Below are 15,123 nucleotides of genomic sequence, written 5' to 3'. Positions count from 1 at the left end.
CAGTGTTTCCCACACAGACTAATTTGTGGCGGTGCGCCACAGAATCAACACCGGCCGCCACATATTGCGTTTCGTGAAACATTTTTTTTTAATCGCTATTTAGGTTAAAACACGTAGCGTATTCGTTCAGCTGCATTTCCTTTCCCCTGCCCTTCCTCCGTCTCTCTGTCACTCATGCGTCTTTCTCACATATGCACAGTCACAACGTCAGCACTCGTAGCAACAATGCATACATACGCCGTTCTAGTAAGACCAACAGCTATATCAGCAAGCTTTCAGCATTAGTGCCGTAGCTAAAAGTCGAGGAAAGTTGAGGCTACTTTTCGCTAGGTACCTTACTCGAAGGTTCCCCTTCGTTCTTTTGGTGAGAAGTCTCAGGAGCTAGCTACTTACCCGGCATCCTGGAGCCGACCAGTTAAATAGTTGTTTAGCACTAGCGTGGCTACATGCACAATGCAGAAATGATATATTAGTTGTTGTTAATTTTGTGAAGGTGTGAATCCTTTAGGATTAATATTTAATGTAACAAATTATAAAAAAATTAACTGTGTAACGAATTATTAACAAAGGAATTATTACGGCCCCCCCCCCCCCCCCGGTCTGACAACCCCCACCCCCCTCCCCGCCACAACTAGATTTCTAATCTGTGGGAAACACTGCTTTTTATTCACACACAAACTTGATGCCATTTATCTTTACATTAGCAACAGTAACTCAGCTGTTAGCTGCAGAGCTAATGTTACAGCCACATTCTAAGGGTAGCAAGCTAGGTAACCATATACAGTAAAGCAACAAAATGATATAGCGTTAGTTAACTTACTTGTCCAAGGTTTGTAGCTTGACCAAGGAGATTTAGTAATGATCCAGAATTTAATTTCAGCAAGGCCAGCTTTGTGTTGGCTCAAGTTGAGGAAACAGTAGTGGCTGAAATTGTTGGCGCAGACATACAAAACTTTGGGAAGTTGTGTTGGCGCATTTCCAGCGAAAATACAATTAAGATACTGGTTGTGCAAAGGGTCGGATGAAGGAACTAAAAAAAAGATTTTTCTTGCATTTGTACATCCAAGCACTGAGCAACTGTTATGCTTCGTTTGTTTCCTCACCATGATGTCTCTCCAGGAAAAACCGATATCGCACTCGCCCTTGCACGGTGGTAGCTTAGTTTCTCATGGGCGGGCCAGATGATCTGGGCGGCCAAAGCAGAGAGAGGGGAGGTAACCTTCCTCGTATCTACGTCACTTGGAGGAGATTTTCAAACAGAGCGTTTGAGCCTTCATTTTGTCAAAGGCGGAGAAGAACACCCAGGGCTTTGTTTAGACCTATCGAAAATTCTAGCCACTGGGGGACCAAAGGCAGGCTAGAGGAACTCATTAATGTTAAATAACTTCATTTTATGAGGTTTTCATGTCATGTCTCCTTTAATATATATATATATATATTTTTTTTTTTTTCTGAGTTGCTTTATTTGTCTTAAATAATATAATCTACAATTTCTGTAGAACATTTCTTTAATTCAGCAATGGTGACACAAGCGGGAATCAAATCTCACACTGCCATACGGCAGCTCGACTCAAAATCTTAGTCGACCAAGAGCATATCAACCAGAGTGAGGACAGCCCTAACCACTCGTCATCACTTTTGCAGCAAGTTTGCACTAGCTGTTTAGATTAAGGTTGTAGCCAACCTGTTTGTTGTTGTTGTTTGGTGATTCACTTTTCATCTGTTAGCCTCGCTAACAATTGTGATCTGAGAACTATATGTAACCTACCAAAGCCACCGAGAAGAACTGTCATCTCCAGCTGCATCACAGGCACCTTCTATCTATAATTCCAGAAATGTGTGTGTGTGTATTTGTGTATGTGCCATCAATTTTATCACAAGCACTGTGCACCATCTATCGTTCCAGTAATCTGTATTTGTGTGGTTCACTGACGTCGTAATCACTGACTGCATCACGGGTACTGTGCACTAGTTAATTAGAATGAGGTGTACTTGTGTTGGAATTCAACAGACACTGGAATGGAATGGCTGCCATACCTACACTACATTTTTTTCTGAACTGAATTTAACATACAGAATAGTTGTCAAGAGAAACCTCATTAAGACTGAAAATAAACTCTTAAAAAGAAACAACTTACCAGACCACACCAAATGCTCCATAACCGATTGGGCGATCCGGCTCCATTTCGGCTGGGCTTGGCACTTCACTGGCTGGGTTACTATAAGGCTGAGGTACAGCAGCCCCGCCGCCGGTGCTTCCCACAAGAGATGTAGGGTGGCGAGGAGTCCCCGCCGGGGCAGTGGGGCCAGTCAGATTCGGTGTTGCACTGAGGCCCGTGGAAGTACCTCCAGTGGATGTGTTGACGCAGAAATACTTAAGGCCTAACTCAGAGCCGGGGAACAAGTTACTACACACCGCCTGCCGACCGGTACTATGGAATGCCATTATTTTACAGACCTCTATAAACGGAACTGTTTTAACTATAAGCAGCTAGCAACGTAGCCACTAGAGCTTTACCAACCTAGCCGTTTCTGTGGGCGTTGCATTCATCTGCTATTACTTTGTGTGTGCCAAGTTAGCTAAATAGCTACCAAACCAGCGCTGACAGCTGAACACATCTTTGTTTCGATTGACAAACAGTCCCGCTAGAAAGCGGACAAGGTATATTCAAGTATGTTTTAGCTATGATTAATAACTAGCTATCCACCAAACATATTAGATAGCAGGTGGTTCAATTTAACCAACAGACTAACTTTAACGTGCTAGTAGGAGGTAAAAGGCTATGCAAAGCTGACTTGACATGCAACATAGCTAGCTACCTAGCAATGTCTGGTTGCTTTGTCTGGTTTCTGCTATCAGGTACATTAGCTAGTTCTAGCTAACGCCTAAAAAGTTAGTTAGCACTGGTGCTAATATGTACAATTGCAGGTCAACGTCGAAGTACATTTAGATGGGTTGCACTGTGCCCAATCGTCGTACATAACAAATCATGTCGAGCGTGAGTATGCCAATTAAATTGGCAATTGAATTGTCAATGACATAAGATAAAGCGTACTGTACTGTAGCTAGCTGGCATGCGCCAATTCAATAGCTAAGCTGTTCCTTGACCCATAAGCTCTGTAATTAGGCAGCCAGCTAACCTGACCTATTTATTGTTTTTTGTGTAAGAATATAGTTGTAATAAAAAGTGTAACAAAATGCCCGATAATAAAAATATACCAGATCCCAATTTTTATACATAAGAGCACAGCAATCTGGTCATCCTCGGCAGTTCAGAAAGTATGGTTACGGTTGTGTTGCTAGAACCATAGCAAGCTAACATTTGCTAGTTAGACTTACAATTTCGCTAGCTACCTTCCTAACCTAGCCATGACGTATCCAATGTTTGCAAAGAAAAATGTCCGTTATCGAGCCGTCGACAGCGATGTGCAATAGTCCATCGCTGATTTTTCTTCCGTCTAACTTTTCCAATCTCCTAAAATCTTTATTTTCTTCTTTGTTGGTCAGCTGTTTCTAATAGTGCGAGCGAGTTAGCTAAGTAGGAGGAGTTCTGAGTTTGGGGGTGTGGGGGATGGTTTGAATACCGTTGTAAACAATCTCCCCATAGAGGACATCGATTTCGCATATACTTAATTATAATTGCAATGTGATTTCAGTCAACATAATTCAGTTTTTCCACATCACCAGCACTGACCGTTGATTGTAATATTTACGTTCATCTTACAGTCTGATGCTTTATTATCGGGTATTTATACAGAATAACATCAATATCGTACAGCCTCACAAAAAAAATCACAGATACAAATTATTTTTCATATCAATTACACTTTGAGATAAATTACAAATCAGCATCCAGACAATTATAACGGAAATATAATTGTAAGTCAATAAATGTTGCACATCCAGTGTCTAAGAAGTACAGTAGCATTATAAATAAACATTCAGTTTGACAATATCAAAATGCATGATGGGCCAAGTGTTTTCAGGGAATTGTACATTAATTTGGTCTGAGATGCATTTGTAAAGGTCAAGAGATCACAGGGTAATCTGTGAAAATAATACAAAAGAAAATTAAACCAACCTCCACCATTTCATTCTCCCCCCCCCAGCCTGGCTCTGCCCTCCTACGTACTTCCGCTCAATTTTGATTTTGCATCTGTACTAGGTCTGGCAATTAGGAACCTAAGTCAGATTTTTCCGTTTGATTTTCAACCGGACAATCAGCCAACAGAGGGAGTGGCTGAGAACAATGACGTTGATGTTGTGCGCTAGTTTGTGTTGTAGTTCCGTAATGGCGGTGGAGAAAGATGCGAGCGAAGACATTCGGTCCGTAGTGGCAACGCTGCCGAATATCCAACAGCTAAAGCCGGAGCAAGTTTTGCTGAGTTTTGTTGGTGGCCATGATTATGTGGCCCTCCTCCCCACGGGGTTCGGGAACAGTTTGATTTTCCAGCTACGGCAGCTAGCTCTGTTACAGTGGTGAAGGAATTTGCTAAGGCAAACACTAGCGATTGGTTATGGCAGATCAGAGTGGCTCTAGGCAGATCCAATAGTTTTAAACTTCAACAGAGTACCCGCCTACAAGGAAGTCAACGCTTGTCAATGGAGCGAGGCCAGACTCTCTGTACAAATGAAATGTACGAGAGTCTGGTTAGGACCAGGCTTGTACTAGGGTTCAAAGGGAGATGGAAAACAGAACACCACAATAGTTCCTTGTATTTGTACTTTACAACTCTACTGTGTTTTGTCTTGTGTTGAGGCAAGCATATAATAGCTTTGACTTATTTTGCCGTGGGAAAAGTTTATAATCACAGCTTCAAATAAGTGTTCTCTATTTGGAGCTTATGCATCAAGTCCAAGTCCTGCAGTGTATACAATTTGGCAGTAAGGGCTGATTGGACAAATAGTTGGAGGAATTCATGATCATCTCTCGTTCTCGATCCACCTTTGGCAGTGGAGGAGGTAAAACTGTTGGAATATGGACAATAGCATACAGAAGCAGGTAGTAAGGACAAACCGAACTCTCTTCATGGTCTTCACGCACACCCATGCATGTGTACGAAAACAGCATTACAACATTCAAAATTGGCACATGCAATAAGACAATGACAAAATAAATTTGAAGTTGTACACCTTGTCTGACTGAGTTATGTGAAATGTCATGTGCACTCTCACCTCTGAAGTCTTCAATGTTCACTGTTGAGTCCCCCCCTCAGTCCGGTAAGCTAACTATGGGGCTGAGGGGCGATGCTGGAGCAGTCCGTCACCAGAAGTCCCACAGGGGTACTACCCGACACGGTCACGGCAACGCTGGTAGTGCCCACGGGGCTGGATGGACTGGGGGCACTTTGAGGAGTTGTGTGTGTGCCCATGTGGCCCTGAAGCTGCGTGATTGTCTTGCACTGGACCCCACATAACTGGCAAAGCAAAACTCCTCCAGCACCTGTTCCACCAAAGCTGCCCCGTGCCCCTCCACTCTCCTTCCACTCCTGCCCATGGTGCTTCTGGGCATGGACACGCAGATAGGTGAGGGTTGTGAAGCCTGACAATAGAGAGAGAGAGAGCATAACAGAAAGAGCAAAGTGGGATTGAGTATGAGAATGTCTATTAAGACAGAGGGGTTAGATAATTTAGTAGGGTAGGTGTAAAAAATCCTACAGAAGTAATATCCATTGAAACTAATGTTGATTTGAAGGAAATAGTTGCCCTCACTCCGGTTGCACAGGTGGCAGGCATGGTGCTGAGATTGGTTGTGGACTCTCATGTGATCAGTGATGTAGGCTGCTGATAGCAGCTTGCCACAGATGTGACATGGCACCTTCTCCTCATGGCGGATCAAATGGGCACGAAGACGGTCCCGAGTTGCAAATGCAGATGTGCAGGTCTGTACAGAACATAAAACACAAAGACGCATAGATGTGTGCAAGAAATCATGTCAGCAACCATTGCAACAAATTCATGAACAGATTAACAATGTTATCTCACTATTACCATGATGAACTATAGTACTACTGTATCTTATATGTTAACAATGTGTTTGTTGAAAGTGAGACACCAAGTAAAAGGCAGAGGAGCCATAATGCATTAAAGGTCAAACGTCAGGGAATATTATCAGAACTTCAGAAAAACCCATAAGTCTGAAATATTGATGTAAAAAGTGTGGTCCACACTTGTGGTCCATCGAAATACTACAATGTATTATTGCATGTATTGTTCACGGTAAACTGAGATGAAGTCCTCAAATGTACTTTCAGAGACAAAAAGGACATGGACAACGAGTATGACTGTGAAGATTACCGTGCACTTGAAGGGTCTCTCAGTGGAGTGCACCTGTCGAACATGACTGTTGAGATGGTCAGGTCTGAAACACCAACATTTACAAAGTATAAAACAAGAAGATAGGCCTAAAAGTGAATTCATACAATATTCTGTGTACATGTGAAAGTATATTGAGAGGGATCATCTATGTAAAAAGGTGAACAGTGCACCAAAAATTCAGATCAAAGTAACACTAACTACCCAAACCTACCAATTCAACTTACTACTCACCGTGAAAAAGCCTTGGCACAGTGCGGACACACGTAGGGTTTCTCTACGCCACCCTGGTGCGATCGCACATGGTAGCTCATGCGGTCTTTCCTCTTGAAACGCTGCTGACAAATTGGGCAGGAGTAGGGCTTTTCATCAGAGTGAGAAAGTCGGTGACGGTTCAGATGGTACACATCCCGGAAGGCCTTTCCACATGCTTCACAGCCATGGTTTTTCCGCACTTGGGTAGAGTTTGGGTTTGTGTTCAAGTTGGGGTTGGGTGGGTTCTATATGGGAAAGTATGAGGGACATTCAGCGAAAGCCACATAGTTTTCTTGTACACTATGTTCAACGGTTGCATGACTTAAAACATTTTTTTGTTCTCACAACAAATTAATCTCTTGAAGAATACGCCCTATGAAAGAAAAGCAAATCACATCATGCCACAAAAGTTCCAACCCACCTGTTCCATTGACCCCACAACCACCACTGCAGTTTGGATAGCCTGGGCTGCAGCCATGGTAACAGTTGCTGTTGCAATGGACACAGTTTCGCTATCTTGGTTATTGAGGGGGGTAGGTTGAGGGAGGGGCTCAGGTTGAGGTGGCGGAGGAGGAGGGGGAAGAGAGAGATGGAGTAGGGAAAGAGGCACAGTTTGTCTTTCCACACGTCCTCCTCCCCCCTTGCCCCCCTCTTCTGTCTCCCTGGTTGCTCTGTCCTTCATCTTGATGCCCGTGTGTACCGACTGGTGGCGTCGGAGGTTGTAACTGTTCTTAAACTGCTTATTACATGTGGCACAGATATGAGTTGAGCGACTGGTCTTTGAAACTGATTTCACTGAAAATAAGGGGAAAAAAAATTAGCTGTGCGTGACAAAACGGGTGAATGACAGTAAAAGTCAGTGTGATTTCTATATGTAGCATCAAAAACTATCTTCTGGACTCTCTTATACAATTACTGCTTCTCCACCCCCCTCTTTTTTTTAATTCCTGACACACACAAGTGATGGGCACAAGGAGACACAGGGGTAGCATGGAAAGGTATTTTTTGTGAAACTCCCCTTTTTATAGTGGGATCTCTCAATTTACCTCTAAATAAGGTGAGTGTATGTGTGAATACTTGCTGCTTTCATTAACCAGAGGACACGAGTGGTTCCTTCCTGTCTGTAGCAGCTGTGGCTTTGGTGTGACAACATCACTCTTCCCCTACCCATCTCATGCATGTGTAAGTGTGTTCAAGTCATTAAGTATTCAATAAGAACAGGTGTCTTGAAATTGGAAGGTGGACCGAAAGTGTGCTCTAGGAGTATATGTGTGGGGCCAGTGTTGGGTGTAACGCGTTACAATGTAACAGTGTGTACAATATCAGACAACTTTTGTTAGGAAACGAGTAACTTAGCGCGTCACTTATTTAATTGAATCTGTAAAAAAAAAAAAATCCTTGTTAAAAAAAGTAACGTCTTACTCAAGTTGGTCTTTTGGTCGCGAGCCCTCAGCATGAAGCAAAAAGTCTAGGAAAGTTGAAGCTACTTTTTGCAAACCTAGGTACCTATGATAATGCTAGTGGGTTCCTCTTCGTTCTTTTGGTGAGCAGTCTCACAAGACCAACTTACCCGGCGTCATGGAGCATACCAGCTCAATAGTTATTTAAGACTTGCATGTACAGTAGCCCTACGTAATGTCGAATTAAATAATGTATTTGAAGTCAAGCTTGTGTGATGCGTCGCTGTATCGTTGCAGCGGATTTAAGATGATATTACAGTAAGTAAAGTCTGGTTCAGTATATAGGTGAAGTGAACACCATTTTGCTACCATATACCTAGCCCCGGTAAATTGTAGAGCTAGCTAACTACTAGACTTCTGCCTGGCATTTTACTAAATTATTTATTGATTAAAGAGTTTCTTGATTCAAGAACTTCATGCAAATATTGCTTTTCATTATGGTAGATTATTACCTTGATCCGAATTGCTGTAGCCTATTCAGTCAAATATGTTCTACTGCTGAGGTCAACCCATTAAATGTGCCTTCTGGGCATAAGAGTGACCAAGGTGAATTGTCTTAGAAATAAAATAATTTTCTTAATGTAACGCAAAAGTAACTTAACGCCTTACTCTCTACGGCAAGTAACTAAGTAACCTAAATAGTTACTTTACAAGAAATGTAACTAGTAACTGTAATTAGTTACTTTAAAAAGTAACGTTACCCAACTTTGGTGGCGTCCTGCGGAAACCCATCGGATGTCGTGGCCGCTCATTGTTGGCTATAAGCCATAAAAGTTCAAAAATAGTTTTCTGTCAAAATTGAGATTTTTGATGTTTTGTCTTGTTAACACCCTAAACTTCATTGTAATGTACAAGAAGTATAGGATTACTTATAAAAAAACAGCTACACCAACAGCAACACCAACTGTTTTTGGACAGCTATCAAGATTTTCAAGCCATGTCAAATCAAATGCTCAGTTTGCCAGTTCTTTTGAGTGCTGCAGCAGGCCCAAACAACTGATCAATCAAGTCAGGCTGTTAAACCTAAAAATAACTTTCTGATAAATTATTAATGTAGCCTATACTTAAACTGAAATTTACATTCACAACGTGATTATGAACAAAAGGATTTCCTTTCCATATTTGCCACAGAAGAATGGAATCTTTGAATGCAGTTGTCTCCCTTATCACTTTTAGACACAGGTCAACTTTAAAATGATGTAACTTCAGTTGTTTTGTGATTTAAACTGATTTGTATTCAAGAGTTTGTAGTTTCCAAATATGTATAATACACAGAAAGTCACATTTTCACGATGTGAAGGGTTTCCGCAGGCCGCCACACATACACATTTCTAACTGGGACATTTGAGTCAAACATTCAACCAAATCATGTGGCGGCGAAGCTTACTTAATACGTTTCAATGTCACTCAAGGCTACTCAGCCAATTACAATACAATTACAAAAATAATGTTACATTTGAACATTCTATCTAACGTCCATTTTGCGCTCAGCTCAAGCTTTGACTAGCAATGCAGCAATGGCTAAACAAAAATCAGGAACGTTGCCAAAAAAGGGGACGTATTACATTTAAACACGAATGGCTTGATTAAATCATTCAAATAGACACAAGCAATGGTCCAGGTAGGCTGGTGAAGATTTCTGATATATTTAGCTATGGAGAAGCTAGCGGGGTTTTCTGCTAACTTTGCTCAGAGGCGAAAATAAAAGGTGAGTTTACCACCAGGAAAACTTGGGCCGAGTGGAAACTTGATTACTTAAAACTTGACATCACTTGACACAAAAAGTTCATTCTGTTATACCCATTGTAAACACTTTTTAAAAATCACACAATGCGCTCAGACAGATTTCTAGTTGCTCAGTGCAGAAAACAATTAGAGGGAACATTGATCCTGGGAGCTGTGTTGTCCTGGGCAACAGCTCCTGGTAGGGCTGCCCAGGGTAAATTGGTCCTGGAAGAGGGACCAGACTTAGAGCGATTCACAAGATTCCATATTAATTGAAGAGTAGGCAGCTGCATTACCTCGCCCAGAAAAGTGAAACCAGGACACCCTCCTGGAGCCAGACCTGGGAGGGGTGCTCACCAGCGAGCGTCTGGTGGCCAAGCCTTGACCCATGGTGCTCAGATGAGCAACATGGAGCTGCCGCCCTGTGGGCCAACCATCCACAGAGACAGGCATTGGGTTCGGGTGCTTTGCAACTGGTGGTGAGTTGGATCAGACAGGAGGGGAAACTGCCGGACAGACCTGGTGAACCCAAATGTGTAGTAAGGGTGGCCTGGGAACGTCTGACAGAGGCCCCTGTTTGTGAGGTCTTCCTCCGGAAGAATTTGTCATGCATTACAGGGGAGGTAGGAGACATGGAAACCGAGGAGCTGAGGCTAAAAGGTAATCGATGCCTGTCCTGGTGGCAACCTAAGAACCTGCTCATGGACACTGGCGATGAAGGAAGCTGTCATGCTGAAGAAGGAGGGTTTTGGGCTTGGTTGACCCAGGGGTCTCCCGAAACTATATCGAAATAGCAAGCTGAAAACAGGCACATGAACAATATTTTTTAAGTCACAGAAAATCCAAGACTATTTTACTGATGAAATTCTGGCTAGCTAACTAAGATAAAGACAATATTTAAAGTGGATGGGTTATTTCAGTAGGTATAGCTGGAAGGTTAGTGTCATGCCCTCTACCTCTGCCACCTAGCGGCGGTCATTGTTTGTTTCTGTGTCTTTCTGTGGTGGGTGTGGCCATGGTCTTCTGTTCCCAATTACACACACACATTGCCTCAGTCTCAACACCTGTCTCCCATCAACTCATCAGCCCTGCAGCATATCAACCCTGGTTTTCACATCATTTATCGTGGATTATAGTTTTGTCTACCTTGGTAGTCATGCTCTTGGTTACCTACTGAATATAGTCAGTTAGAAGTGTTTTTGTGATATCATAATTTGTTTCGCTACCTTTGTTTTTTACCTGTTCCTCCAGGATCACCAGCCTACCTTGACACCCTGCCAAACCCCTGCACAGCCTACCCTGCCTATCCCATCTGTTTTGTCACTGCCATTCCACTCTGCAATAACCCAGGCATTAAACCCTTTCTGGACCATACCTCATCGTTTTGTTAGTCTGTGTTGTGCACTAGGGTCCACCACCACTACCCCTGTAACAGTTAGTAGCTACAATTAGTTTGCAGTGCTGCTTTCAAAGGGTTTCCTTTATGGATGAAATGCTGGCTAGCTAACAGCACAACAATATAAAGTGGATAATTTCAGTATAGATTTGTGAATTTTGTTACATAAAGCAATGTGTTAACTGATGTAAATATTATCCGCATATTGCAAATGTGCACATAGCTCTCAACACCAAATCAACTACAACATTATAGTCAACAGTGCGCATCACGGACATGGGCGCAATTACTACCACAAAACCTCCTTGGCCATTTTCTAAAGGCATGTATATAGTGACAGGAACAATGTTCGTACAAAGTTTGTGTCATCGGTCAGTTGTCGTGTCATATCCAAGACTATTTAACAGCATTGCATAGCACAAAGAAAAAATAGAAACATGAATATACACATAGCAAACACCTCTTAGGCTACATAATCATTTGTTTAAGATAATGAAAAATTGCACGCGAAAAAATTATTTGAATATATGATGCGGAGGTTGAACAAGAACTTCAGAGATGACAGAGAATTTAAACTGTGATCTGAGAAATATAGGTACCATAGCCACTGAGGAGAACTGTCATTGCTAGCTGCATCACGAGCACTGCACCATCTATAATTCAAAAATCTGTGTCACTAACATCATTGCGGGTACTGTGCCCTATCCATAATTCAAGTATTCTGTGTTTGTGTGTTTCACTGGCATGTTAATCACCGACTGCATCACAGGCACTGTGCACTCACTAGTAATTATTCATTACATAGTTATAACTCATTGATCTTTAAATCACAAACCAAGCAGTATTTTCAGAAATACAAAGTCGAAATAATAATAAAAATAAATGCAAATGAGTAAAAATACATCCAACTCAAGTACATAATTCAAAATAATAATTTGTTAATAGTCTGGGGAAGTATCAGAAATAAATACTGATGAATTGGATAAAGCACTATGCTTCAGTTGCTGTGTATCAGCAATACTAATGGGGGACCTGGATCTGGTATATGATGGCTCTAAGTACCACCTTTTATGAGAGGCAACAATTATGAAAAGTAATACCTTTTTATCCTAATATGGATAAAGTATATGACCAAAGGTTAGGGGGTCCTAAACCTGTAAAATAAATTGTAAAATGTTCATATTTTTGTGGTAATATAATCTACTTTTGACTTGGAGTTGGCAGGGCTTCATGCTGTGGTCCATTGTGTTTTACAGATAATACCTCCCACCTATAGTCATCGGCAGGCATCTGTACGCAAAATCAAATTCAGGTGGAAATAAAAACATTCTATTTCACCCGTGTTCAAGCTTCTATTACTCAAAACCAGTAGTACTTACAGGGTTTCTGACAGGGGAAATAACTTCAGTGTCACCTTTCAAAAGAGACCATGCATGTGTAACGGGTGTGAATCCTTGAAAGTCATATACTCCTCAAGTATATAACAGGCCACCCGCGTCAACGAAGAGCTAGCTTTTCGTTGGCGTAGCTGGTAGGGGTCGCACTTGGCAAGTCAGAGGTGGAGTGTTCGAGCCCAGCGAGTGGCGAACATCGGGCCGTAGACCTTGTGAAGGAGCGTGGCCACGTCTGTTACGTACCTGTCACATGTACTCCGAATTGTTCAAGAACAGCTTTCAATTTACTTTGGGTATGGCTCATTAGACGATTTGGGCTAATTGAACTGGATTATTTAGAGGTTAAAGTTGAAAGTCTGCACTTAAATTGCATCTCAGTTCATTCATTTCAAATCCATTGTGGTGGCATGCAGAGGAGCTGGAAAGTATTTTTGGGGAGAGTCTGGAATACCCTGCTTAGCCTGCTGCCACCATTACCCAACCCTAGGTAAGCGGAAGATGATGGATGGAAACAATAATTGAGCTAAGAGTGTGATCAAAATAAAACAGCAAAATGCTGGTTTTGTCAAACTAAGGTTTTACTTCCCATTCAACAGCAATTGTCATAATCTGCCTTATTCAGATAACTCACCAGGTAAAGGCTCCTCACTCAGCGCAGCTGTGTCAACGGTAGATGGGGGATGGGCTATGTGCTCTGAAGGGGGGCTCTGGGCCGAGCCAGACATATCTGGCAGAAGCTGTGACTGAAGTGGTGGATCAGACTGGGTTTGTGATGGGGCAGTCTGCTGAAATAGGGAAAATATGTCATACCCCTATGGAAGAACAGCATTTGTTGTGTAGTCCAATTTTTATTTTAGAAAATAGGTTTGCATTTTTACACTTCCTGAAAATCTGTTGACTCTTAATCGACTAACAAACTTCATGGTGATTAAACAAATATATCTAAAATGCGAGAGCGAGAGCGAGAGCGAGAGCGAGAGCGAGAGCGAGAGCGAGAGCGAGAGCGAGAGCCCCACAGTTGATAGATACATCAGTTACTTACCTGAAACAGAAAATTACTCCAAGAAGTATCCATTCTGGACAAACGACAACAAATACTTTTTATGAGAAGCTTAATGTATTAAAAAGGGGAGTTGTAGGCTAACGGCTATGAATCTGCCTTTTACAAACTGATAGTCTCTATTTAAAATCTAAGTTGGATAATTGTCTGTGTGAAAGTTATTGTCATGTTGCTCAACAAGAAATTAAGAACATACTTGTATACAGATATTCATTCGAGTTTTGAGGCGATGTAAAATATGGCAGTTATGCCTTGTCTTTAAAAGCATGAATGTTAAAAATTAAGTGTTAAACTCGTGTTAATCATTTTGTTTAGTAGCTTAGTAGTTATTGAATAACTCTCGAGATTCGATGTATATGCTGACACTATCGAGAACTAAACGGCATAATGGTTGATGTCATGCTTTTAATGATGGATATAAATGAAATACAATTAGATTGCTTATTATAACAAAATATTTGACAGTAAAAGATATACTGAAAAACTCATGCAAATTCAGAGAGGTGTAAATAAGTTAATAATTATAATCAGCTTTTTGATAATGCGTGGGGGAAGGATAAATTTATTTCGATAGCTCCAAAAAGGCCAAAACGATTAATTCCAAAGCCTCGGTGTTGCATAAAAACCGTGTCCCTAGCTAGAGTGTTCCTGCTCGGCTGCAGTCCATGACTCCACATAGGCTTTACAATCGAGACATCTCGTTTTTTCAATTTCTCTCTCCCTCCCACCCAGTCTCACTGTCCTAAAAAAATCTATTCTCCCCCTCTATCTATGCGCTGTTCCCCAGTTTAAAGGGAAAGTGTGTTGTGTATGCACCCTCCTCTCGAGCCCCTTCTCCTCTGCGCGATGTTTTCAATTGTCCCGTCCTTTCACCCCCGCCGTTTCAATTTCTTTGCCGACAGATAATAATATTCCAAATACATTCCAGACAGCAAACAATCCTTTGTATGAAACATTAAGAGGCTATTTGTGTTGAGCATGCTCAAGTAAACATCTGATTGCACTTCAGTGAAAACCTAGGACGGACAAGTGGCAATATCCCACGCATCTTAAAGGTAAAGGCACGCGCAGATGCAACTTGCAAGCATGACGACACTGCCATCAACTGTGGGGTTTGTTAAGTCAATTTTGACCTTTTCCTACCAAAATTATAATAGGGGCCAGAGGTCCATCACATTTACACGATGGAACCAAGTGATCATGTTAATGTGCATCCATTCTTAAATACAAATAAACATAAAACAGGAATGCAAACAAATATTTGAATAAGCCTCTCCTTGGGTCTATTCAAAATTAAACGATATGTAAACTATTTTCAATGCTCCGAATGTGAGAGCTATAAAATATGTGTATACTTGAAGGTCTTTGTAATTGTGACTTGACGAGGGTATTATACACCTCTGGCTTTCGTATTTGTATTAATTATATTTTTAATTTTTTCAGACCTTGCTTTTGTATTTTGTTAGCAAAATAGAATGATTTATAAAAAAATAAAAAATAGGCATTGAAAAAAAAGG

The 15,123-nt window shown here is 41.5% G+C and overlaps 2 protein-coding genes across 5 annotated transcripts in view; both read right to left on the bottom strand.

Annotated features, from left to right (window-relative positions):
• Positions 1 to 4,078, bottom strand: part of nlk1 (nemo-like kinase, type 1) — a 33,701-nt gene extending 29,623 nt beyond the window's left edge. For both annotated transcript variants that reach the window (XM_047039178.1, XM_047039179.1), the window contains exon 1: positions 2,139 to 4,078. In XM_047039178.1, coding sequence (XP_046895134.1) covers positions 2,139 to 2,446 — 308 coding nt within the window. In that variant the 5' untranslated portion in view covers positions 2,447 to 4,078. The remainder of the gene's footprint in view (positions 1 to 2,138) is intronic.
• Positions 4,079 to 4,586: 508 nt separating this feature from the next.
• On the bottom strand, positions 4,587 to 14,675 carry LOC124480099 (myc-associated zinc finger protein). Of its 3 annotated transcripts, XM_047039182.1 has the most exons (9): positions 14,423 to 14,675; positions 13,589 to 13,622; positions 13,178 to 13,328; positions 6,993 to 7,366; positions 6,551 to 6,816; positions 6,299 to 6,362; positions 5,714 to 5,885; positions 5,177 to 5,543; positions 4,587 to 4,969 (listed from the first exon to the last, which is right to left on the bottom strand). In XM_047039182.1, the coding sequence occupies exons 2-8, from the start codon at positions 13,619 to 13,621 to the stop codon at positions 5,227 to 5,229; spliced, it is 1,377 nt and encodes a 458-aa protein (XP_046895138.1). In that variant the 5' UTR covers position 13,622; positions 14,423 to 14,675; the 3' UTR covers positions 4,587 to 4,969; positions 5,177 to 5,226. The 3 variants fall into 3 exon arrangements, with proteins under 3 accessions (XP_046895138.1, XP_046895136.1, XP_046895137.1); XM_047039180.1 differs by having other exon boundaries at positions 13,178 to 13,331; positions 13,589 to 14,675; XM_047039181.1 differs by having other exon boundaries at positions 13,589 to 14,675.
• Between the last annotated feature and the right edge of the window lie 448 nt (positions 14,676 to 15,123).

Source organism: Hypomesus transpacificus, chromosome 17, assembly GCF_021917145.1.
Source record: "Hypomesus transpacificus isolate Combined female chromosome 17, fHypTra1, whole genome shotgun sequence".
NCBI classification, from domain to species: Eukaryota; Metazoa; Chordata; class Actinopteri; order Osmeriformes; family Osmeridae; genus Hypomesus; species Hypomesus transpacificus.
This window is presented reverse-complemented; position numbering and strand designations above follow the sequence as displayed.